This window comes from Aegilops tauschii, chromosome 5 (genome assembly GCF_002575655.3).
Source record: "Aegilops tauschii subsp. strangulata cultivar AL8/78 chromosome 5, Aet v6.0, whole genome shotgun sequence".
NCBI classification, from domain to species: domain Eukaryota; kingdom Viridiplantae; phylum Streptophyta; class Magnoliopsida; order Poales; family Poaceae; genus Aegilops; species Aegilops tauschii.
In genome coordinates, this window is record NC_053039.3 from 560,793,586 (window position 1) to 560,817,586 (window position 24,001).

Genomic DNA, 24,001 nt, shown 5'->3' on the forward strand with positions numbered 1-24,001 from the left:
GAGACTACTACCACCGTCCATTAGGACTCGTGTTAGGTGAAATCCGTCGATGATTGGGTCGAGGACCAATGCGGCCGAACCGCCATGACGGATACTGGTTGGGTGGTCTCGACGATCAAAGGTGATCGGAAATGACGACCATGGATTGAATTTTGGGGCGATTGGCTCTACCATGTAGACGTCTCTGAGTGCACGCTTACGCTCCCTTTTGGGGATGTGTGTAGCATATATCATGTTCACCATTTTGACTTGAGGGGGAAATTTCTTCTGCCCCCCATTGTTCGGCTACCAGGGCTCTTCGTCCTCGTCCTCACTTTGTGATCCCTTTTCTTTGTTTTCGGCATTTAACTTGCTAGCCTGCTTGAAAACCCAACAATCCATGTTGGTATGATTGGCTTGCTTGTCCGGGGTGCCGTGTATCTGGCACGGACGGTCGAGTATGCGGTCCAGGCTGGAAGGTCCTTCATTGTTTCTTTTATAGGGCTTCTTCCGCTGGCCGGACTTGGAGCCAGTGAATCCGGCGTTGACTGTGGCGTCATCGGTGTTGTTGTCATTGCTTCGGCGTTTGTGTCTGTTGCGCCGGAGCTTGCTAGTGCTATTCTTGGCCTCCGAGGGGCCTGTCTCGCTGGCTGTGTTGTTACTACGGGCCAGCCAACTGTCCTCTCCCGCGCAAAAGCGGGTCATGAGTGCCGTGAGGGCTTCCATGGACTTCGGCTTTTCTTGGCCGAGGTGGCGTGCTAGCCATTCGTCACGGATGCTGTGTTTGAAGGCTGCCAAGGCCTCGGCATCCGGACAGTCAACGATCTGGTTCTTTTTGGTTAGGAACCTAGTCCAGAATTTTCTGGCTGATTCTCCAGGTTGTTGAACTATGTGGCTTAGATCATCGGCGTCTGGTGGCCGGACATATGTTCCTTGGAAGTTGTCTAGGAAAGCTTCTTCCAAGTCCTCCCAGCTGCCGATAGAATTTTCAGGCAGGCTGTTAAGCCAGTGCCGAGCTGGCCCTTTGAGCTTGAGTGGGAGGTATTTAATGGCGTGGAGGTCATCTCCTCGAGCCATGTGGATGTGGAGGATGAAATCCTCGATCCATACTGCGGGATCGGTTGTGCCGTCATATGATTCGATATTGACGGGCTTGAATCCCTCGGGGAATTCATGATCCAGTACTTCGTCCGTGAAGCAGAGAGGGTGTGCAGCACCTCTGTATCGGGCCGCATCGCGGCGTAGCTCTGATGGAGTCCGTCTGCGGCATTCGGCCCGGGCATGGTTAGGTTTGTCACGTCCGAATAGGTAGCCATCGTCGTGCCTTGAGGCACGTCCGCACGATCCGTAGATCGATCTTGTATGTCCTGCTTTATTGTCCAGGGTCTGCCGAAGGTCGTATGTGTGACCCCGAACTCTTTCGTCTTTATTTTTTGGGGGTGGTGGGGCAGGCTGCTGTTCGGCCTGAGTTGCCGCTTTATCCCGGCCGCGTGGTGGCCGGTCGGCCACCCTGTCTCGACCACGCGGTGGTCGTTCCGCATTACGCGAGGGAGATGTGTGCTCCGGTGCTTCCTCGTCGAATTGAGGTAGCAGTCTGCATTTCGGGTAGCTCTTAGCTGGGCGCTTGAGGCCATATTCTTCGGCAGTCAGGACATCAGTCCATCTGTCTACGAGCAGATCTTGTTCGGCTTGAAGCTGCTGCTGTTTCTTTTTCAGGCTCCTTGCAGTGGCTATGAGCTGAAGCTTAAAGCGCTCCTGCTCCACAGGGTCCTCCGGCACGATGAAGTCTTCGTTGCTGAGGCTTGTCTCTTCCTCGGAGGGTGGATGCTAACTATCGTCCTCCGAGTTATCTTCTGTGGCCTGTTCATCAGGGTTGTCTTGCCTGTTGTCATGTTCCTCCTGTTCGGATGCCGCATCGACGGGGTCTTCATTGTTTTCGGCGTCACCCGGAGTGCTATTATCTCCGGTACCAGTGTTGCCATCCTTTGAGCGACGAGGCTTAGAACGGCGTTTGGGGCGCCGACGCTTGGACTGCGTCTCAGAGGGTTTGTTCATATCCGGCTCTTCTTTGCCGTCGCCAGATCCTTTGGGTGTATCAACCATGTACACGTCGTACGAGGAGGTGGCCGTCCAACGTCCAGTGAATGGCGGGTCATGGCCTTGCTCATTGTCGGCATCGTCGTCCATACCTATGATGTCTTCGGAGCCGTAGTCAAGCACGTCGGTTAAGTCGTCGACGGTGGCTATGAAGTGGGTGGCGGGTGGGAAGCAAAATTCCTCGTCGTCCGCCTCTAGCTCAAACCGAATATAGTTCGGCTGTGAGTCTTCCTCCAGGGTCAAGTTCTTCAAAGAATCTAGTACGTCACCCAAAGGCGAACGATGGAAGATGTCTGCGGCGCTAAATTCGAAAATCGACAACCGATCCAGCTCGGTGTCCGCAGGTGTATCCGGTCCGGAACGTGTAGCCAGAGACGAGTCCGGGGTTCCGTTGACGCAAGCATTGCAGGATGTCGAGTCCGTGTGCGGCTCCAACGCCGCGGACTTTTTGGCCTCGGAGGGCGCGATCTGCTTTGGCTCCAAGGCCGTTGTAGCAACAGGATCCATCTCCTGGGTGTGATCCGATGACAGATTTAAGTCAAGTTCATCGAAGAGAGGGGGAGTGATCGCCGCGGTCTCAAATCCATCGAAGATCAAGTCTCCACAGATATCCGCGACGTAATTCAAGCTTCCGAATCTGACCTGATGGCCAGGGGCGTAGCTATCGACCTGCTCCAGGCGGCCAAGCGAGTTGGCCCGCAGTACGAAGCCGCCGAACACAAAGATTTGTCCGGGGAAAAAGATTTCTCCCTGAACGACGCCATTGCCGGCGATTGGAGGGGCCATCGAGCCTTACGTCGACGGCACAGTGGAACTCTCAATGAAAGCACCAATGTCGGTGTCAAAACCGCCGGATCTCGGGTAGGGGGTCCCGAACTGTGCGTCTAGGATCGATGGTAACAGGAGACGGGGGACACAATGTTAAACCAGGTTCGGGCCCTCTCTATGGAGGTAATACCCTACTTCCTGCTTGATTGATCTTGATGAATATGAGTGTTACAAAAGTTGATCTACCACGAGATTGTAATGGCTAAACCCTAGAAGTCTAGCCTATGAGTATATGGTCGTGAATCTCTGTCCTATCCGGACTATGCTCTCCGGTTTATATAGACACCGGAGAGATCTAGGGTTACATGAGGTCGGTTACATAGGAGGAAATCTTCATAATAGGTCGCCTAGCTTGCCTTCCACGCCAAGTAGAGTCCAATCCGGACACGGGCATAGTCTTCGGTCTTCATGTCTTCACGGCCCATCAATCCGGCCCATGGATAACAGGCCGGACGCCGAGGACCCCTTAGTCCAGGACTCCCTCAGTCGGCCTGAGGCTGGATGGTCAAATCTCGAGATCCGACATCTAGTTTCGGCTGCGAGTCGGGAAGACATAGTTGCCGGTGAAAACCGAGCCGATGGCAGGCGATGGCGGTGTTCTGCGTTGTTACCTTGATGAAGGCATCGTCGTGTAACTACTGTCGACCCACTCGTGCTGCTCCGGGGGAAACCCTAGGATCTGGTCTTCCAGATCGGACGTTGGCGGTACTATGGTGTCGTTTTCTCTCTTGGGAGCATCGTTTGTAGAGTAGAACTGGAAGACAGAGGCAGGAGGTGGAGCGGCTTCGTCTTGCACAAAGCTTTCGGTGGAGATGTCAAGTCATGCCTGGCCGACAGGTGCTACGCTGTGTCATGCCTGGTCGGCAGGTGCTACGCACGACAGATCTTCCAGAATCTTCGCGTCTGGACGGACAAGCGCGGGGCGGTGGCGCCGTTGGGCGCTATGGTGGCGTCGACGGATGGACGGACTGGCAAGGATGATGCGGATATCTCTCCTGAAGATGGGTCAGCGGTTCGATGATGGCGGCGGCGTCTAAAATGTGGGCATGTGGTGTACACTTTAGCTCTGCTGCACCGGCTGTGGGTTCCGATACGTTATGTGGATGGATCGACGACGGCACCGATTTTAGATATGGGGAGTAAGAGCACTCCACATTATCGAGTTTTATAGGTGTGAGTGGTGGCTTTGGGTGACTTGATGTATGTTCTTGTTAGACCTATGTTGAATAATAAATAAAAATGTCCGTATGTATCGATTGATGCAGAGGCCAGGGGTCTTAACCTCTTGTTGCAAAAAAAATGAAAGAGCAATCAAACTAGAAATGGTATCCTGCTAGATTCTCTAGAAATAGACGGAGGAGAGGCAAAACACAACAAGCAACCACTGAGAACGAATCAAGTGATGACATGAGAATATGTTACTTCGGGTAAAGAAGGGAAGGCTGCTCAGAATCGACACCGGAGCCGAAGAAGAAATCGCTATGGAAGAGTGCCTCTCTCCCTCTCCCTTGCTCTATTTTTTCGCGGCAACAACTGCTCCCGAATGAAAAAGAGCAAAGCTGCGAGAGAGAGAGAGAAATGAAAGAAAGAAGAAAAAAAAAGGAAAAAAGGTACCGAGGAGCCCAAAAACTCAACCGTGGCCCAACAACGACACAAACGTCCACTTGTCTCACGAATCATGACACACGATTCAATGGCTACAAAATCCGACTGAATCCAAATTAAAATCATTCGATTGAAAATTAGCAAATAGTATGTTTTTATCATGGGGTTTGTAAGAAAAATAACTCTAATGTAGTCGTCGTTGGGTGGTTTACGGGCTTGAATGTATTATTATTTTTATTACCTTTGCTATTTATTGCACTGCCATTTGTTGGCACTTGTGCTGTTATTTGGTCTGTCATTATGTTTGATGAGTAGATCGAAAATTTGTTCTACAAAAAAATTGATTTGTGTGGAATAATTGCGGTCGACACGACAAATTTGCCCCGGAAATATCTACCTTGTGTGTCGCTTTCCTCTCCCGGTGAAAATTATCCTCAGCCTCAGCCAGAAAAAGAAAATGTCGGCATCATCACATCAGATCGCGCTGCCCACCCCAGACAGCAGAGCAGAGCACGTCCTCTTCACAGCGGCGACACTTGTGGAAGTGGATGTGGATCTGATGCACGACCAAACCCAATTTTCTTCTATTATTTCCCACTGTAAAATTCGCCGCGTTTATCCACTCCGCACGCACGCAGCACCAGCGAGTAATCGCCTGCCATGGCTCGCCGCGCCGAGCTCCACCTCGCCGCCCTCGTCGTGCTGCTAGCCGCCGCTCCCGCGCTCTCCGCCGCGGCCGGCACCATCGTCTTCACCACGCTCGGCCGCACCCGCTACGCCTTCGACGTCTACGCCCTCCCGCTCGCCCCCTCCCTCTCCGCCTCCCCTGCCCCAGAGCTCCGCCTCACCGACGGCGCCTCCGTCAACTACAACGGCAACTTCGCGCCCTCCTCCGCGGCGCTGCTCTTCGTCTCCGAGCGCAACGGATCCCTCAACGTCTACCTCACCCCCGCCCCGCCCTCCTCCTCCTCTGCCTCCCGCCGCGAGGCGCTCGAGGAGGAGAACTCGGCGCCCCCGACGCCGCTGCTGCCCTGGGACCCCGTCGCGCTCCGGGACCGCCCGGCCCTCACCCGCGACGGCTCCCGCCTCGTCTACGTCTCCACCGCGGTCCCCGCGGCCGCCCCGCGCCGGAGCTGGGCGGCCGTCTACGCCACCCACCTCCCTTCCGGCCGCGCCACCCGGCTCACCCCGCCCGGCGTCGCCGACTTCAGCCCCGCCGTCTCGCCCTCCGGGGACTGGACCGCCGCCGCCTCCCCCGGCGAGGCCGGCTGGACCGGCGAGGTGCAGGACCTCCGCACCGACGTCTACGTCTTCCGGACCGACGACGGCTCCCGGCGCACGCTGCTCGTCAAAGACGGCGGCTGGCCCTGCTGGGCCGACGACGCCACGCTCTTCTTCCACCGCCGGGACAGCGACGGCTGGTACGGCGTGTACCGCGCCAAGATCGAGGTCTCCGATGACGGGCTCCTGGCGGCGGCCTCCGTGGAGCGGGTCACCCCGCCGGGGTTCCACGCCTTCACGCCCGCCGCGTCGCCCGGCGCGCCGGGGCTCGTCGCGGTGGCCACCAGGCGACCCGGCTCCGACTACCGGCACATCGAGGTGATCGATCTGACCAGCGGCGCCAACAACGCCGCCTACTTCGAGGTCACCAGGCCCGTGGCGCCGCGGGCGCACCACTTCAACCCGTTCGTCTCGCCGGACGGCGCGCGCGTCGGGTACCACCGGTGCCGGGGCAGCGGGAACGGGGACTCGCCGCTGCTGCTGGAGAGCCTCAAGAGCCCGGCGCCGGAGTCGCTGTTCAGGATCGACGGGTCGTACCCTTCCTTCTCGCCCGACGGCAAGAGGATCGCCTTCGTGGGGCTGCCGGGGCTGTACGTGGTGAACTCCGACGGCTCCGGCGGCCGCCGGAAGATCTTCTCCGGGAACGCGTTCCCCACGTCGTGGGACTGGAAGAGGAAAGGGGTCATTTACACCAGCATCGGGCCGGACTTCGCGAGCGAGAGCACGGAGGTGGACGTGGTGGCCGTGTCCCTCGGCGACGAGGACGGCGGCGGCGGCGGCAGCGTCTCTCAGATTTCCATCAAGAAGCTCACAATCGGAGGCGAGAACAACGCGTTCCCGTCGCCGTCGCCGGACGGCAAGTGGCTGGTGTTCCGGTCGGGGAGGTCCGGGCACAAGAACCTGTACATCATGGACGCGGAGGACGGTGAGGCCGGCGGCATCCGGCGCCTGACGGACGGGCCATGGACTGACACCATGTGCAACTGGTCGCCGGACGGCGAGTGGATCGCCTTCGCCTCCGACCGGCACAACCCGGGTGCCGGCAGCTTCGCCATCTACATGATCCACCCGAACGGCACCGGGCTGCGGCGGGTGGTGCACAGCGCCGACGGCGGCAGGACGAACCACCCCTGGTTCAGCCCGGACTCCAAGCGCATGGTGTTCACCTCGGACCTCGCCGCCGTGTCCGCCGAGCCCATTTCGAACCCGCGCCACTATCAGCCCTACGGCGAGATCTTCACCATCAACATCGACGGCTCGGGGCTCCAGCGGCTCACGCACAACTCGTTCGAGGACGGCACGCCGTCGTGGACGGCGCAGTTCCTCGAGCCCCGGGACGTCGGGGAGACGCTGCGAGCCTCCGGGAGCTGCGCGTTCCAGGACTGCCACTGGCTCAGCATAGAGGACGATGCCCAGCCTGCACATTATGGCTTTCGCTATGCCCATGGCAACAAGAAGATCGGCTGCTAGAAGCTGTGTCCTGATGATGATGTCAAGGAGAGCATGTCATGCCTGTGCTGTATATAAATGTTTGCCCTCTAGTGCAGGAGCCTGCCTGCATTCTACTAAATTGGTACTGTACCTGTATTTCCCCAGGAATAAGGCCATGTAAAGTGAGGCCATGCTCAGGCAAATATAAACCAAATTGCCATTGGGATATGTATGTACTATATGAAGCTATGTCCACTTGTTAATTTGTAGCAAGAGAAGTGTGGTTTGAAGCAATTCTACAACAATTCTATTGCTGACTCTGACTGTCAAGTAGTGCATACACTGGGAAGAACTGAGGCAAGATCATAAACAAAAATTCAACTCTACAGGCTAACAGGAATTCTTCTTATCTTACAATCATACACACACACACTACAAATACCGATATAACTCATGCGGACCAAGCAATATCCCATAGGCTTCTGCTGCTCCAGGGGCTCTACCGACAATCTATCTAGTGAATGACCTTCGCCACCATACCTGGAAGGCTCGGCTAAGGTTCGGGCATTCCGCGCCCCTAGATGCAAAGCACTGGAACCATTCCTCAAATAGGCTCTGCTGCTCCCGAAGCGGAAGGGTGAGAAGGGCTTGCCCCAGGCTATCCTCCAGCGCTCTCGCATCCAGTCCTTTCGAGCACCTTTGAAGCCAGCCGAAATCAGTTAACATCGGCGTGAACCATCCCCGGAACAGTTGGCTCCTCAGATCGCTGGGGCACTGCACTTTCCCTTGCCCGAGCGCGATGAACACGCCAGCTGATATCCGGCTCAGCTCGTACCTGAACATTGGTGATGCTTGCTCGTGCATCCTGATGAGATCGTCTTGCCCGGCCCACAGCACGACGAAATTCTCTGCCATATCATTGTTCACCAGGATCTCAAATAGCCAGCTGAGGTTCTCACTTTGCTTGCTCACTCTCTCAATCATGGGTTTATTGTGCCTAATTTTCAGTGCCTGGTCTGTGCCGCATTTTGGCTCCGAGTCTTGCTTAAAAAGTTCCACCAGTAGGTTTAGACACGAGCAGCAAATCTGGTAGAGGCTCCTTTTGTTTAATCCGGACAAATCCTTTTGATACACTGAGCTTTTGCTTAGAAGACCATTGATCAAAGACTGCATATCTTTTCTTGCACTGTTGTTTGTGCTGCTGGTGACAGATTGGATGAGCTGACCAGTCAGGTCTTCCGAGCTGCTAGACGGCTGTGTTTGCAATCTTGCCAATACATCTTTTGATAATGCTTCATCGAAAGTGCATCTAGCAAAGAGGTGCTTTAGCTTCTCTTCCTCATTCTCATTCCATGGAACTGCTTCAATGTACTCCAAACATGATCTGATTCCTTTGTCAAACATAATCGAGGAAGCCACCTGCAATTCAAAATCAAAACAACATCTATCAGACCCATTGTGAGATGCTACCTAAACTATTATCTATTTCTTTTGCGAGAATCATGTCAGAAAGAAGACCCATTAAGGTAATATTAGTAGCATGTGTAAACAATGTTCTATTATTATTGATGTTGCTGTTCAACTGCATACCTAATCTGTAATTGGTATCACTCTGTTAAAATGTAGACCACCAGGCCATACTGTGTTACAAGATGTTCAATATAAACAGCGTGCAGAGTAACTGACAGCAGTTAAAGGACCAACCAATGTGTCATGGAGCAAATGCAATTTCTCCAAAGTTAAAATAATTTGTCATAATAATCTATGTTGCAAACATTCTGTACCAATTTTGGTACCACTAAAATTAGACTACTCTGTTTATGTTTCCATCTTAATCAGAGCTTTTATGTTGTCGTGCTGTCATACTATTTATCAATGGGCTGACTTCAGATCCAAGGACACCCTATCAGCACGCACACATTATTGATTTGTCCTCCCATAATTACACTCAACAGATCGGACCATGATATCGGCTGATTAGGTAGACAATGTTCCATATAGAAGAATCAACTCTTTCATTTAATTCACTAGCGAAGAAGTGAAAGCACTAGCTAACTATCAATTACTTCTTGGTTGGTTTCACACTCCCATCTGTCCAGACCTAGCTTATCTGGATACATTGTTTGGCGTTGTACGCTCACCACCATGCGACAACTCAAGCGCCTGCCCAGCTAACTTGCGTCCATGGCCTTAGCAGCCTAACTAGTGTACAGAAGATCAATTTATGAATCCTGAAGGTGGCACTTGTATTTCTCAATAAGACATACTGGTCTCAGGTTTATGGGCCCTATAATCCCAAAAAAGTTGTATGGCTTGCACCAGCAAAATTGTCGGTATAACTCCAACCATAACAAATGTGGCTTCTCAGAAACCGCATATGACGTAATATCGACGCAATTCCAGTGATTTCGTCATAGACAGCTAAGTTCATTTTCCATCGTTACAACAGGCTAAAATCCAAAAACATGTGCATCTAGTAGTTACTAACTAATAGAGCAGTTAAACATGACCATCAATCATCAAGCTCATAAAATTTCAAAGGGGCCAATCAATTTGCACTGTAGTAAACCTGCAACGTGCTGTCAGCCTCACACAAACATCATCTGTGCAAGCACACGGCCACCACGGTGTATGTATCAGAACTGAGCTGTACATCAAATACTAGGAAAGGATGTGCATCTCTCATCATTCTCACCTCGAGGACGGCGATGGCCCGCGAGACGCCGGCCTTGGCGAGCCACCGCGGAGCGTCGGCCTGGAACATGAGCTCCACGGCGTCCCTGAAGGCGGCGACGTTGTCCACCCCGTCGACCTCGATCCTCCTGGCCCCGGCGGCGGCGTTGGGCTCGGGCGCCATGGCGGCGAAGAAGGCGCTGCTCCCGCAGAGCACGGCGGAGTCGAGGTCCATGACGCAGCCGGAGCCGCCGTCCCGCCCCCGCAGGCAGAGCCTCAGATCCAGCCCCTCCCCCTGCCCCTCCTCCTCCTCCTCCCGCACCGCGACGAACGGGGCCGGCGGCGGCTGCTCCGGATGGGGGTTGTGGGGGTGGTCGGTCATGGTGGGGGTGGGAGGAGGGTGGTGGGCGTCGGGGTCGATGGGGGAGACGCGGCCCGGGGAGAGGATCCGGCGCGGGTAGTCGATGAGGCCCGCCAGCTTGGAGGAGGGCGAGCCGTGGAAGGAGGAGGGGGATTTCGGCGGCAGCTGTGGCTGCTTCCGCGGGCCCTCGCCGCCGGTGCACACAGATCCTGCTGCAGTTGGCGCGGCGGCGTGGGAGAGGGTGCGGTGGGGGAGGCGGTGGTCGGGGCTGGGCGGGACGCCGGTGAAGGAGCAGCACCAGCCGGCGACGGGGCCGCGGCGGCGGAGGTGGCGGGCGGCGTGCTCCGCCATGCGCGCGCGCGCGGGAACGAACGGGATGCGGGGCGGGGGATCTAGGGCTGGGGGGAGAGCGTGGGCGTGGCCACCATTGGGGATGGGGGTGGGGGGGGGGGGGGGGGGTTGAGATCGGTATGGAGGTGGGGGAGCAAGGCAAGGGAAGTGTGGTGGGCAGTGCCACCGATGAGGTAGCGGAGGGGAATAATTGCTGCGGTGCGGCGGGGCCGATGGGATGAGATGGGCCGGGCTGGAGTGGGGCCGGCGTGCAAGGGCGAGGTGGCGCCTCGGGTCGGATGGAATGAAGTGAACCCGCACCCACCTACTCCGGCGGTGCGGCGGTGCGATGGCTGTGGCCGGAGTGCGCGCAGATCTACTGTTGTGTGGGCGCGTGTGCGTGGGGCTGGCCTTGCGTGCCGGCGGGACCGGAAGTGTGTGCACTCAGATGGATGGATGGGAGCGCAGTGGAGTGGCAGTTTGCGCTGCGTCCGTACGGCCGGTCCGTACTTTCTTTCCCGTGCCGTGCGGTTTAGAGGGATTTATTTGCATGTTTTACCACAAAGAACAGAGGCTACGAAAAACGGAAAGGTTTAAGGAAAAACAGAAAAATTGTACTGGCGGTCACTCAGGTTGTCCTCCAAGTACAGTGCTCCCTCTGTTCACCTACTCCAGCGACAATGTACTTCGGTACAGAGGGAGTAGTACGCTATGGTCACTCGACTCCTGAATACGCTCCTTGTTGACATTGACGATGTAATAGGTTAGGGAGATGGCGACCTCATAATGTAGATGAAGATGAACCTCAAGAAAAATGCTTGAGGAAGAGATGCTGCAAATGAGCATAAACCTGATCAAATAGGCTTGGAAAAAGATCATGTAGATGAATAAAATGCGGATAAGATTGAAAGCAAAGTGTGATGCAGATTGCACTTGCTACTTGTGGGCTTCTTCAACAATAGTACAAAGGCTTTCACAATCAAAGGGTATATGGATGGGCACACTTGTTCCAACAAGTGCAAGATTACGGCAGCATTCACAAATCATGTCCTTGCACATAGATAGTTGGAGAGATTTAGGGCAGACCAGGACATGAACCTCATGAACTTTCCAACATTCTTTAGAAAGAATGCCACATGACACCTGGAAGGATGAAATTATAGAGGGCATGAAGGCTGGCCATGAAACTAATTCATGGTGATGAAGAAATGTTGTACAACCAGCTCCAGAATTATGCAAATGAGATCAGTAGGAGCAATCCCCGGATAAACTTCTACGTGTCGCTTGATGGGGCAGCAAAGTTTACAAAACTATACATGTGCCTTGATGCTTGCAAGAGTGGCTTTCTTCAGGGATGGCAGGCCAGTGGTCTTTCTAGGTGGTTGTCATATTAAGACTAGATACAAAGGACGATTACTTGCAGTTGTAGGTGCTGACTCAAATGGGTGCATCTTTACTATAGCCTTTGATGTTGTTGAAGTGGAGGACGCGCCAATTTGGAACTGGATTCTGGATACACTTAAAAGAGATCGTGTCATGGCATCATTAGCACAGCACCTTGGACTATAATGTCAGACAAACAAAAGGTAGTTTCATGTTGTTAATCATGCTCTTTTCCCCATGTTTTCATTGCCTAGTTAGTTGATGTACTATTTTTTTTTGTTTGCGTTGCATGTAATGTGCAGGGTCTCATTAATGCAATTAGTGAAGTGTTTCCTGAGTCAGAACAAATGTTCTGTGTCAGACATATGTGGCAAAACTTCTAGCGACATTTCAAAGGAAATATTCATAAGAATCAACCTTGAAATATAACAAGGAGTAGCACAATGAAGAAGTATGAGCATAGGATGGAAGAAATGAAGGCTATTAATGATGATGTTGTGATGCACACAAATGGCTACATGAATTGGACCCAAGCACTTGACTAAGGGCATTTCATAGTGATATCCCAAAATGCGACATACTACTGAATAACATTTCTGAGGTTTTCAACAGGTAACATATTCTCGTCATGGTGTTTTCTACTTGTCAGTAGCTTGCTTGTATTCCAATTAACTTTGTTGTATCAGCTTTGGTCATTTTGTTATCTTTCTTCAGTTTTGGTCATTTACAATGCCAAAATCCCAATGTGTTTGGTCATTTTGCTTAGTACAATCAGTTTCATCATTTAAAATGCCAAATTCCTACTTTGGTTAATGCCAAACCGAACTGGAATTGGGCTCACGTGTTTGGTTATATATGATCATTTCTCACATGAAGAAACAGGTTCAACCATAAAACACTAGCATCAACAATAAATTGCCAAACATAACAACAGGTTCATACATAGAAGATGCCAGAAACAAGTTCATACAAATAACATAACAACAGATACAACTGCATTAACTTCAAACTTAACCTAAACAACAGTACATCCAAAATACACTGTCATCATGAGTAAAATGAACCTATTATCATCTGGGCACTTGCATCTAGCACCATCATGAAACTTGCATTAGTTCTTCAACATGGGGAACACAACAATGCCCACGACAAGCACTTACAACTTGCATCTTCGTCGACACCACTAGCTCTCTCCCTAGCTTCATGAGTGCAAAAGCTTGTTGCTTTGTCATGCCATTCCCAGCTTGATCATTCCTCATGCCCCGTCTAGTACTGCTGGTGGCGGCTGCATTCCTTGTGTTATGCTCATGTGCAATATGAAGTTACTCCCTTCTCACCTCTGCAGCACCAAGTGCATCCACAACATCATTAGCATTGAGATAGTGCTTGTCAATAAGGTACTCAACATACTCCAATTTCTAGTGCCAGAAATCACAAGTCACATATCAAACAACATATGCAATGGAAAAAAAAATGGCACCTTTCCGGTCCAAAATCACCAAAACCATGAAAATGCATGCTCCAAATTGACGACTAGCCCCATGGTTGACGCGTTTACAGAAAATCCAGGTTTCTTGCTTCTCCGCCATCGACACGTACATCTTCACCTTTTTGCGTCAGACGGGGCACCACATCAGGGGCACCAACACTGCCCACCGGCGGACAACAGAACGGAGGAGCTAGCAGCGAACATTGGCAACATAAAGGGAGGTGTTGCCGATGAGAGAATGGGGGTGGCAAGATTGGAGATGACGGCAACTAACAGATTGGCGCACCAGCCGTGGATGGGTATTTGAGGGAGGGGGGGGGCAGGGATTGGTTGTGGGTTAGGGATTTCGTTGTTGGTGGGGATTTTGCCATTTTACAAATAACCCCCATGCAAAATTTGGTAGAATCGGTGCAGCATACGTGGACGTCGTGGACTGGCCAAACCGGTCTCATCTCGACCAGCTTGGGAGGCGAGCGTGAAAGCTTAGTGGTTCAGTTATTGGGGAAGGTTTACGGGAAGGCCTTTTTTAGACCTCCTATTTGACACTCTTTGCATCAAAAAAGGAGGATTGTGGCACGAGAACATCCTGGGTGGGCCAGCTCATTGCACGGACCGTGGAGTGGGTACTGTAGTGAACAAATGTATCGTGACTACTGCAGTGTTTTATTAAAAAGAAGGGGAACAATTTAAAAAACGCAAACATTTTTTTTTGAAACGCGGGCATTTAAAAAAAAACCAGAACAGTTTTGAAATTTCAGAAAAAACTGAAAACACAAACATTTTTTGAGACTGTAAGCTTCTTTAAGTTGTGAACAATTTTTGAAAACACGAATGCCTTTCAGAAATTCATTTTTTTTTGCAATCTGTGAACATTATTTGAAAAGGCGCAAATATTTTTTGAAAACAGGAACAAATTTTGAAAATGCGTTTTTTTAATTTCTCGAAATCTATACAGCTATTGAAAAATGCCAGCAATTTCGAAAAACGCAGGTCGTGGAGTGGAACCATGGCCCGCAAAGCTCAGCATCCACACCACCGTGTCCGCGTGGGCGCATCCGAAAGCGTGGGCATGTGGCATCCGAGACAGCTCTTTGCGAATTGCGATATTCACGGCGGCGTTGGAAAGTGGCATCCTCCTCGGATGCTCTTCACGCTGAACATGTCTGTCTAAAAAGCGATTGGAACTGCGTTCGAGGTGAGGTGGGCACGGCGAAAATTATCGTGGAGGCTCACTCGAGACAGACGCCGAGCTGTCGAGCTACTACGTATTTCGCTGCCTCCGGTCTTCTTTCTTGTAAACGTGCCCGTAAAATATACTCCCTCCGTTCCTTAATCTTAATATTTGTCTTTCTAGGCATTTCAAATGGACTAAACATACGGATATATGTAGACATATTTTAGAGTGTAGATTCACTCATTTTGCTTCGTATGTAGTAACTTGTTGCAATCTCTAGAAAGATAAATATTTGGGAACGGAGGGAGTAGGTTATTATGCCATGGTGTACCAGCAAGTTAATTTGTGTCTGCTGTACTTGCTAGCGATTTAGCTGCACCGAATCATTTAAAAAAAAAGCTGCACCGAATTAGCAATAAGATCCACAGCTTTGCTTGAAAACAAAACACACCTACAGGCAAGGCCGGTCCTGAGATTTGAGGGGCCCGGGGCGAAAACAAAATCCGGGGCCCTTTATGCATCTTGTATGGTATGATTATTTTTAAACACAGTTTACTCTTAACTTTTTATTAATGGAGGGAGTGCAACCCAGCATGTCGACCTAGTTTCCTTATTAATTGTATATGGTTATATTAATTCTATCTTACTTTAGATTTTGCCAAGGAAATTACATGCATTGTATATTTCACTATATAGTTCGCCCCACACAAAAAAATTGAACGGCTCCTTATGGCCCGCAGCTAGAACCACTATATAATTTACAACGCTAAAATTAGTTTAGCCACCTAAATAAATTAAATCAACCATGGATTCTCTGATTAATTTCATCTCAACTATTATTTTCATTAATTCATGGATCCTAGTCATTCTCTCCCCTCGTATTTCATCAACCACCGACACAACTAGATTAATTGATCAGAAGGCCGGACAACCACATCCTACTCTTCTCCGCTAATTCACTAGTTACTGATTGTGCCACTTTTTTTGCGAAAAGATTATGCCACTAAGTAGCAACCTGTCTATCACAAAACCTAGCTAGCCCCGGGATGATGAATCAAGAAGATGCTTACCTGTTATGTTGTTCAAGACTGCCTGTCAGGATCGGGGGTGTTGTTACTTCTGTCCGACGAACATGAAACCATCCGAGCCGCCGTTGGAGGAGGAAGCATCGATGAGGACTCCGCGGGAGGATGCTGCAGCGGCGCGAGTCGGGCGTGATATGCGCCTAGGTTATTTTTGAGGGATTGATTTGCGGCTAGATCGATGGCTCATGTCGTTGTGTGCGGGCCTACGTGTGGGAAACGACAATTCCACTAATTCAGGCTATCGCTGATTTACTTGCCCATTACTACACCTTAACGTACAGACATGTTGCACCTAAATTAGCGTAGGGTCAATTTTTTCAAGGGCCTAATGCACAGAGCACACATACGTGGGGGCCCCTATGTTTCGGCGGCCCGGGGCGGCGCCCCCCTGCCCCCCATCAGGGCCGGGCCTGCCTACAGGTGGGGTCAGTTTGAAAGGGGAAAAAAGTTAGCAGAAGAGCGGACTCTGAGACGGAGCATGGTGACGTACACGAGCCATGTCAAACCAGCGAGGCATGAACGAACTACTTCCTCCGTTCCTAAATATAAGTCTTTATAGAGATTCCACTAGATGGACTACATACGAAGCAAAATGAATGAATCTAAACTTAAAATGCATCTATATACATCTGTATATGGTTCATAGTGAAATCTCTACAAAGACTTACATTCAAGAATGGAGGGAGTACTCTGTAAACAGGAAAATTAATTGCAAAAAATACCGGAGACCTTCAGTGTGTTAGACTGACGTGATAACCAACTACACCACGAAACCCTTACTGACAGGAAAGAAAGGTAAAATATGAAATAGGATCGTTGTACTAATTAAGGATGGCCGATCGCCACAGATCGTCTGCGTGAGAGAGTTGCGCCGCGCTAATCAAGTTTCTTTCTTCAAGACAAATCGAACCCTCTCCCAAGCATGCATAGACCGACAGACGGACGTGTACAAACGGGGAAGGTAACCCACTATCTACTTGGTTCACAAGCCAACGTACTTTGCGTGCCTAAATTCAGAACAAGGCCGGCTTAATTACCACGCACGCACCGTCAAGCAGCTAGGTCCAAATTTACCACGCACTAGCTAGCTCGAGCCAGCCTAGCTACCTTGTCGTCCAAGCACGCAGCACTATTAACTTGCCCGCCCGGTTGGGAAGAGGCTCTCTGTGCATGTCATGCATGCATATATACACAAACACCTAGTCAATGGCCCTCGTCTCTATAGTCTTGGTCTATACTAGAGAAACATATATAATGGTAAACAAGGAATAGCATACACGAGGAGGAGGAGGCTAGAGGGAAAATCAAGCTGCTTCGCGTTCCACTTCTAGTGCTGCTCCTTCGTTTGAATAGCGATAAAAAAAAGCATCGGTCCGATCCGATCGACAGGGTTAACGCGCGTGTCCTCCATGGCAATGGCAATGGCATGGCGCGCCGCCTTCTCCGCGGCTTGCAAGGTTTGTGTCTGCCCCCTCTTTTCTTTTCTCTTGTCTTTGTGTTCTTAGCTACCCCATCTGATCCGAATTAATTAATTGACGCAGCCTCTACACAATGTTGTGTAGAGGTTGCGTATATTAATTCGGGTTGGAGGTAGTATGTACATTTTCGTTCGCCCCTTTTATCCCTCGACACTAGCCCTATATCTTTTCTTGTATAATTTGGAGCTTCCGTGTCTGAAAAGAAAGCACATAAATTTTGTACGGTCTATGTTACACGGTAAATAATTGTAAATTCAGTTAGGGGCGAGGTTTGATCAATTTATAGCAAAAACAATCGAATAGCTACCATGATGATCATTGTAAAAAAAATCTACTTCACCGAATTGTAATCAGCAAAAATAACAGTTGATTTGATCGTTGTGGGCTACTGTGCTCGATCTGCTTCTTCTCCACGAATTCTTCTGTCTTGGTTCATGGCCCGCTTGGAAGGCCCGAAGCCTGTGTAACGAAAGCTAATGGGTTCCGGGCCGGGCTGGAAAGGAAAAAATAAGTTGGCGACATCCACGACTGCGCGCCGACGGCGGGTGCGGCACCACCGCCGCCGTTCGTCAGCGCGGCGCCCATTCCCACCCCCGAACACGTTCCGCACCACCGCGTCGCGTGCTTGCCCAGAGCCCTGGCCGTCGGCTTGGAGTCGCAGTTCTCGTCCCGCTTCCCGGCTTCGTCAGCCGACGGGCGCTTCCACGACGGCGGGATGCTCCTCCGGCCCCAGCCTCTGGCGGAAGGCGCCTCGGGCGGGGAGGCGGACGAGCGCGCGAGAGGGTAGGTTCATGTGCGCTTGCACGAAAATTTCATGCATCCAGTCTAAAAAAGTCGCTAGCTTCGCTCCTGTCGTATCTTGGTCCGGCGGATCTAGTTTGGTAGATGGATGAGTCTGGCATGAACCACACACTGTGGAGAGACAAAACGCCGCTGTCCAGGATGATTTTGCTTGTACCTCAGCTCCAGCCATTTGATTTTTGAGTATCACTTATTCCCAGGGTAGTTTGGTTGGTTCTCATACGGGATTCAGTAATTTTACTGAGCTCCCATGCAGGGCCGTGTTAAGGGGGGCTGTTCGATTCGTCGTGTGTAGGCTGTAGAGACTCTTACTGAAAGTTTGTTCAAGTCCTAAAAGAACACGGGGCCTTGCATTGCGATCGATGGCTAGAGTTCGTGGAGGTTGTCAGGAATTCTTCTATCCATGATGCTGATTCTGCAACTGCGAGAGGCAGTGTCTGCATTCCAGAAAACACACTGAAAGATCGATGCTGCTTTACTGGTTGCCAATCTCTTTACCCAGTCAAAAAAAATCTCTTTTCTTTATCCCCTTTTGCTCAACTTAATCTTTGTGTGCCTATGTGTGTATGTCACAGGCTGCAAGGCATCTTGCGAGGCATCGATCGGCGAATGCGATTTGCAATGAGATTGTGTCAGCGGCCTCCGTTCCTTCTCTGAGGGCACCTGCTGCAAATACAACTACCAGCGCAGGTATATATGGCTGTTTCCACCGCATAAATTGCTGCTTTAATCAGTATACCTATGTGGCAACCGGCACCTAAAAGAAGCCCCAGTTAATTGTGCCCAATATACTACTACCTCCGTTTCTAAATATAAGTCTTTTTAGGATTTCAGTACAATCTACATACGGATGTATATAGACATATTTTAGGGTGTAGATTCACTCATTTTGTTCCGTATGTAGTCCCTTATTGGAATCTCTAAAAAGTCTTATATTTAGGAACAGAGGGAGTATTATTCAACTAATAGACAGATGATTTGTTTTTCTTCTTCTGTGTAAACTTGGGATCTTATTACGTTATTATACGCCAAGTTGGTTGCCCTGTCGCCATGGAGAAAGTCAGTTTCTGACTGGTGCTTAATTAATGCAGGTAGTGTGCTTCGAAACCTACTACAGAGGTACCGATCAACCTCTGCTGGGCAGAGGATACGGGGCGTGCACTCTCACGCCGCTTCTCTTCGTAGCAACATTTCTAGGAGTTATCCAGAAAGAGTTATACAAAACTTCAGAGGGCAGCCCACGTTACATTCCAACACACCTGCTGCAAATACAACTACTGGTGCAGGTATATATGGTTGCAACTAGTAGTAGCATGACTGAATTGTGCCTGAATATCCTGTTTTCAGTTAGAGAGATGCTTTCTTTTTCCTCTTCTTAGTAGAATCTAGACCTTACCATATTCTACACCTTACTGGGTGCCTGTTGCCATGGATTAAGTTTCTGCTTGGTGTTTAATTAATGCAGGCAGTGTGCTTAGAAATCTACAACAGAGGTACCGATCAAGTTTCGCTGGTCAGAGGATACGGGGCATGCACTCTGACACCGCTTCTCTTCCTAAAGAGTTTTATAGGGGTGATACAGAAGGAGTCATACAGAACTTCAAAAGGCTAAGTCAAGGTATCCGCCTTTTCTGTCGTCACATTTACTAATTAATTAGGAGTTGTATGTGCCTTTTACAGATGAACGACATGCAATTTGGCTTGACAACTTTTGTGTGCACTGATGGATTCTGTTCTCTATGCAGCAGGAATTTCAAATGCAGCAAGGGAGGAAGGACGTGTTCTTGGTACAGCTAGTGCACCCTATTACATGGTAGAGAAAGGCCTACTTAAAAAGCAGCTTCTGCGTACCTCTGGAGGCCTTGTAAGTGCGGAGGTCGGCAAGTTTGAAGGTTTGAAAGAAGTGCCTAAGGATTCGAGCACGAAACTCAGTGACGTGAAGGGGGTCGATGAAGCCAAAGCTGAGCTCGAGGACATAGTTCACTACCTACGAGATCCATATGTGAGTGCGGCATCGCCATCAACCTGTGTGCAGGTGTTTTAATACAATAACTGCTTCTGTTGTTAACCTAGTAAGTTTTGTATGCTTTGCAGCGTTTCAACCGCCTTGGTGGCAAGCTTCCAAAGGGCATTTTGCTTGTGGGCCCACCTGGCACAGGGAAGACCATGTTGGCAAGGGCCGTGGCTGGGAAAGCCGGCGTCCCTTTCTTCGCGTGCAGTGGCAGTGCTTTCGAGGAGACTTATGTGGGTGTTGGCGCAAAGAGGGTGAGGGAGCTCTTCGCTGCGGCAAGGAAGCGAGCTCCTTGCATAATATTCATCGATGAACTTGATGCCGTCGGTGGGCGCAGAACTGCAGAAGAACCATCGTGGTCAAAGCAGACTCTGAACCAGCTGCTTGTTGAGATGGATGGCTTCAAGCAGAATGAAGGGATCATCGTCGTCGCAGCAACCAACCTCGTTGAGTCGCTAGATGACGCCCTTGTCAGGCCTGGGCGTTTTGACCGTCAAGTTCATGTTCCGCTTCCAGATGTTGTGGGTCGACGGCAGATCCTCGAGGCACACTTGTCAAAGGTATGTAATACAAGGCGTACTTGCTTTTCGCCGTGTCTGATGCGAGGCTTTGACATTTTCTCCACTGTTGCTTTCGTGCAGGTGTTGAAAGCCAAGGGTTTGGATTTGATGACTATCGCAAGGGGGACGCCTGGGTTCTCAGGTGCAGACCTTGCAAGCCTAGTGAATGACGCCGCTCTCAAGGCTTCCAGGGATGGAGCAGGTGCTGTTGGGATGGATCACCTCGAGTACGCCAAGGACAAGATCATCATGGGCAGCGAGCGCAAGTCAGCGGTGATGTCTGATCGCTCCAGGAAGATGACCGCGTACCACGAGGGAGGGCACGCCCTTGTTGCTATCCTCACAGACGGCGCCGACCCCGTCCACAAGGCCACCATTGTCCCCAGGGGAAACTCACTTGGCATGGTGACACAACTGCCGGGAGAAGATGGCGAGCTCGAACAGTCGAGGAAGCAGATGCTGGCGAGACTGGATGTCCTCATGGGTGGGCGGGTGGCCGAGGAGCTCTTAGTTGGAGAGACCGGGGTCACCACCGGCCCCTTCTCTGATCTCAGCCAGGCAACTCAGCTGGCGATGGACATGGTCACCAAGTATGGCATGAGCAAACGGGTCGGCCTTCTTTCCTACGACGATGGTGGCCGCGCGGCGACCATGAGCGGGTCAATGGCGGCCCTGGTCGATGAGGAGGTGAAGGCATTATTGGACAAGGCTTACAGTAACGCGAAAACGATTCTCACGGCGCACAGCAGGGAGCTCCATGTCCTCGCCAACGCCCTCCTGCAGCATGGAACTCTCTCCGGTGACCAGATCAAGAAAATAGTTTCGGCAGGTAGATGGTTTTAACAAGACTTGTTAAAACCTTCTTTCTGTAGGGACTTGTTGAAACCTTCTTCACCTGGCCTAACAGTGTAGATGAAGAAGTTCTGTTTTCTGATACATTTGTTGCATGCACAGAGAGTGTAAAGAGCGGTCTGAATTTTCGGAATTCCATTTCTCAAGTCTGAAGAGAGTGTTGCCCAAATCAATCAAACCAGAATTTGTTTTTCAATGCAGAACAGTCTCATGAGTCCTGAGCTGAGTATCCATCCCTTGGTCGAAGAACAGGCAACAACAAAAATATCACCATGTATTTGTGGCATCGCTTCCTGATTAGCCGAACACGTTTCTTATTTAAGAATACTTATTACTAGCAATAGTTTGATGATCCAAGGTAGGCCAGTTCCCCTGAATGACCAGGAAAACTCCATGCAGATCTCTATGGAGTTCCCCTGCATTTTTATTTCTTCCTGGTTTCTGATCTTGCTGAATCCAGTATGCCGCATGTCATGCAGTAAAGTATCATCCTGCTAATTAACCTGCATTTTGTTTGAGCGGTTTGAGAACTTCCTTCAGTTTGCCCCTTTGAATTTATTTTTTTTGAAACTGTCACCAGGGGCTCCCCACCTGAACATATTTCAATGTAAGTTTTTTACATGGGAGTTTATGGGATACGAGAAGAAAGGTAATCACTCCACAAGCCGGCATGATCCCTAAGGGTTCCAATCTTCAACCTATGTGACCAAAGGGTAAGGTCTGAAATAATATTAGAGGAACACTAGCAAACATGCCCGTGCGTTGCAACGGGTGGAAAAAATATCAACTCAGCTAACCCTTACTTCCAAAGGTCCATGCCCCCTACGTCAACACGACACCTCACCCGCGTTGCCACTTATCCTTTTTCCTGTCTTGCCTTACATTGGCCGCAGTGTTTTCATGATCATAATGTGTTCGAACATGGTCAATCCAAAAACAATTAGTTGGTACACAACATGACACACCTGCCATCGAATTGCGTCTGGGCAAGTGACAATTTATGACTAAAACCCCAATATCAACGAGCTAGACGCGAGTGTTACCCTTGCGAGTTATGCTTCGCTACGGAGTAAACATCAGTTGACATCAACCAGGATTGACCGGGTGAAGGAACTTGGTCGTCAAGCGCCGCTCGTGCTCGATAAGATTATGATCGTTGAACAAAGAGCCTACATTCTCCCGATGATATAATAGAAAAAAACTGAGGATTTTTTCTGTAGTACAAAACATATAATGTGGCCGGCGTTGAGGTAATAAAGCTTTTATTTTCCAAAAAAATTGAATATGTACTCTAGAACCTCGTTTTTTCTTCAATATTTGTTAAACTTCTAAATTTTATTCATCATCAACGGTTTGTGGATCTGGAAATTAATCGCTTTTGCATTTTCCGTTCCAAGGCGTAGCCATAACTGAATGCATGCATTTAAGCTTAATTAGTTGACAGCAAACATCCCCTTAATCCCTTATATGTTCCGGCATATTTTAATCAGGAGCCCTCTCATAATTAGGAAACGTACAATCCCATGGTCTCTCTCTTCTCCTCCCGTAATAATGGACTAATGTCTGGTCGTTAGTTTTTTTTAGGGGAGTCTGGTTTTCAGGTTTTTTTGTTTTTTTGGAAAGTGTGGTCCTTAGATTAGATTTTTTTTTTGAGAAACGTGTGGTCGTTAGATTTTTTTTGAGGGGTAGAACTAAATTTTATTCATCAAACTCCACAACATGTGGGATACGGTTAAGATCATGGGATTGGCCAAACCAGAAGTGGCGTCCCGGATCCAAAGACAAAGAAAATTTAGCTAAGCTATGAGCTTCTACATTCACTTCCCTATGTTCAAAAGTAAAGAAACATTGAAAAGGTTCTGCTTGACTACGGATCTCACTAATGATAGCACCGTATCTTCCCCGAGCGTCCTTGTTGATGTCTGAGATAACTTGTTTTGAGTCCGAGGCCACGATGAAGCTTTGTAGATGCAAGTCCTCAGCGAGTGCAAGGGCCTCGCGGCATGCGATCACTTCGAGGGTGGCTGGATCGTCAAGCCCTGGGATCACCAAAGATGAGCTTGCTATGAAGTTCCCTTGTCTGTCCCTGCACACTGCTGCAGCTGACCCTCTTCTGCCCGGACGAACTCCCGCGTCCACATGAATCTTTGCGAAACCCGGTGATGGGATCTTTGGTAGTCGTCTAGGCTCTCTTGGGGGCACAACAGAAACTGATGAGCGGCTTTCCTTGCACATGTCAAGCTCAGCTATGAATCTTCTGATGAATAAATGAGTCGCTTGAGGTGAGTGAAAGATGCCCTCGTGTATCGCTTGGCGCCTAGATGACCATATTGCCCATAAAGTTACAGCGATGAGCATAAACTGGTGATGCTGCAAGGATTCCATGAGGGTAAATAGACATTGCTTTGCATTCGGTTCTGTCGTGCTGACCAGCTGCTGCGCTAGCTCCTCATCCACCAGTGCCCAAGTACATCTCGCGACGGTGCAGTTGATGATAGAGTGCCTCCACGAGTCCTCCGCCCCGCAAAGTCTGCAGCAAGAAGAGTCCGTCATTTTTCTGTGGGAACGCACATCTTCCGTTGG

The 24,001-nt window shown here is 50.2% G+C and overlaps 3 protein-coding genes across 4 annotated transcripts; 2 read left to right on the forward strand and 1 right to left on the reverse strand.

The window, feature by feature from the left end:
* Nucleotides 1–4,990: 4,990 nt before the first annotated feature.
* LOC109751390 (uncharacterized) lies at nt 4,991–7,538 on the forward strand. Its single transcript, XM_020310285.4, has one exon. It carries the CDS (start codon nt 5,170–5,172, stop codon nt 7,258–7,260), a length of 2,091 nt encoding a protein of 696 aa, XP_020165874.1. The 5' UTR covers nt 4,991–5,169; the 3' UTR covers nt 7,261–7,538.
* LOC109751401 (BTB/POZ domain-containing protein At2g13690) lies at nt 7,506–10,820 on the reverse strand. The gene is made up of 2 exons (XM_020310296.4): nt 9,917–10,820; nt 7,506–8,640 (listed from the first exon to the last, which is right to left on the reverse strand). Exons 1-2 carry the CDS (start codon nt 10,604–10,606, stop codon nt 7,732–7,734), a joined length of 1,599 nt encoding a protein of 532 aa, XP_020165885.1. The 5' UTR covers nt 10,607–10,820; the 3' UTR covers nt 7,506–7,731.
* A 6,864-nt stretch (nt 10,821–17,684) lies between these two features.
* Nucleotides 17,685–21,614, forward strand: LOC109751421 (ATP-dependent zinc metalloprotease FTSH 5, mitochondrial). Of its 2 annotated transcripts, none has more exons than XM_040391206.3 (7): nt 17,685–17,977; nt 18,571–18,685; nt 19,087–19,281; nt 19,461–19,613; nt 19,744–19,997; nt 20,090–20,566; nt 20,648–21,614. In XM_040391206.3, the coding sequence occupies exons 4-7, from the start codon at nt 19,526–19,528 to the stop codon at nt 21,407–21,409; spliced, it is 1,581 nt and encodes a 526-aa protein (XP_040247140.1). In that variant the 5' UTR covers nt 17,685–17,977; nt 18,571–18,685; nt 19,087–19,281; nt 19,461–19,525; the 3' UTR covers nt 21,410–21,614. The 2 variants fall into 2 exon arrangements, with proteins under 2 accessions (XP_040247140.1, XP_040247142.1); XM_040391208.3 differs by lacking the exon at nt 17,685–17,977 and adding an exon at nt 18,272–18,476 and having other exon boundaries at nt 19,741–19,997.
* The last annotated feature ends 2,387 nt before the right edge of the window (nt 21,615–24,001 follow it).

Bases quoted from the DNA above. Each gene is read 5' to 3' on its own strand.
- LOC109751401 (XM_020310296.4), bottom strand. From the start codon at position 10,606: ATGGCGGAGCACGCCGCCCGCCACCTCCGCCGCCGCGGCCCCGTCGCC. The intron at 8,641-9,916 runs GTGAGAATGATG...TTTGAATTGCAG, and splicing joins GGGCCATCGCCGTCCTCGAG to GTGGCTTCCTCGATTATGTT.
- LOC109751390 (XM_020310285.4), top strand. From the start codon at position 5,170: ATGGCTCGCCGCGCCGAGCTCCACCTCGCCGCCCTCGTCGTGCTGCTA.
- LOC109751421 (XM_040391208.3), top strand. From the start codon at position 19,526: ATGCACTCTGACACCGCTTCTCTTCCTAAAGAGTTTTATAGGGGTGAT. The intron at 19,614-19,740 runs GTATCCGCCTTT...TTCTCTATGCAG, and splicing joins CTTCAAAAGGCTAAGTCAAG to CAGGAATTTCAAATGCAGCA. The intron at 20,567-20,647 runs GTATGTAATACA...GCTTTCGTGCAG, and splicing joins TCGAGGCACACTTGTCAAAG to GTGTTGAAAGCCAAGGGTTT.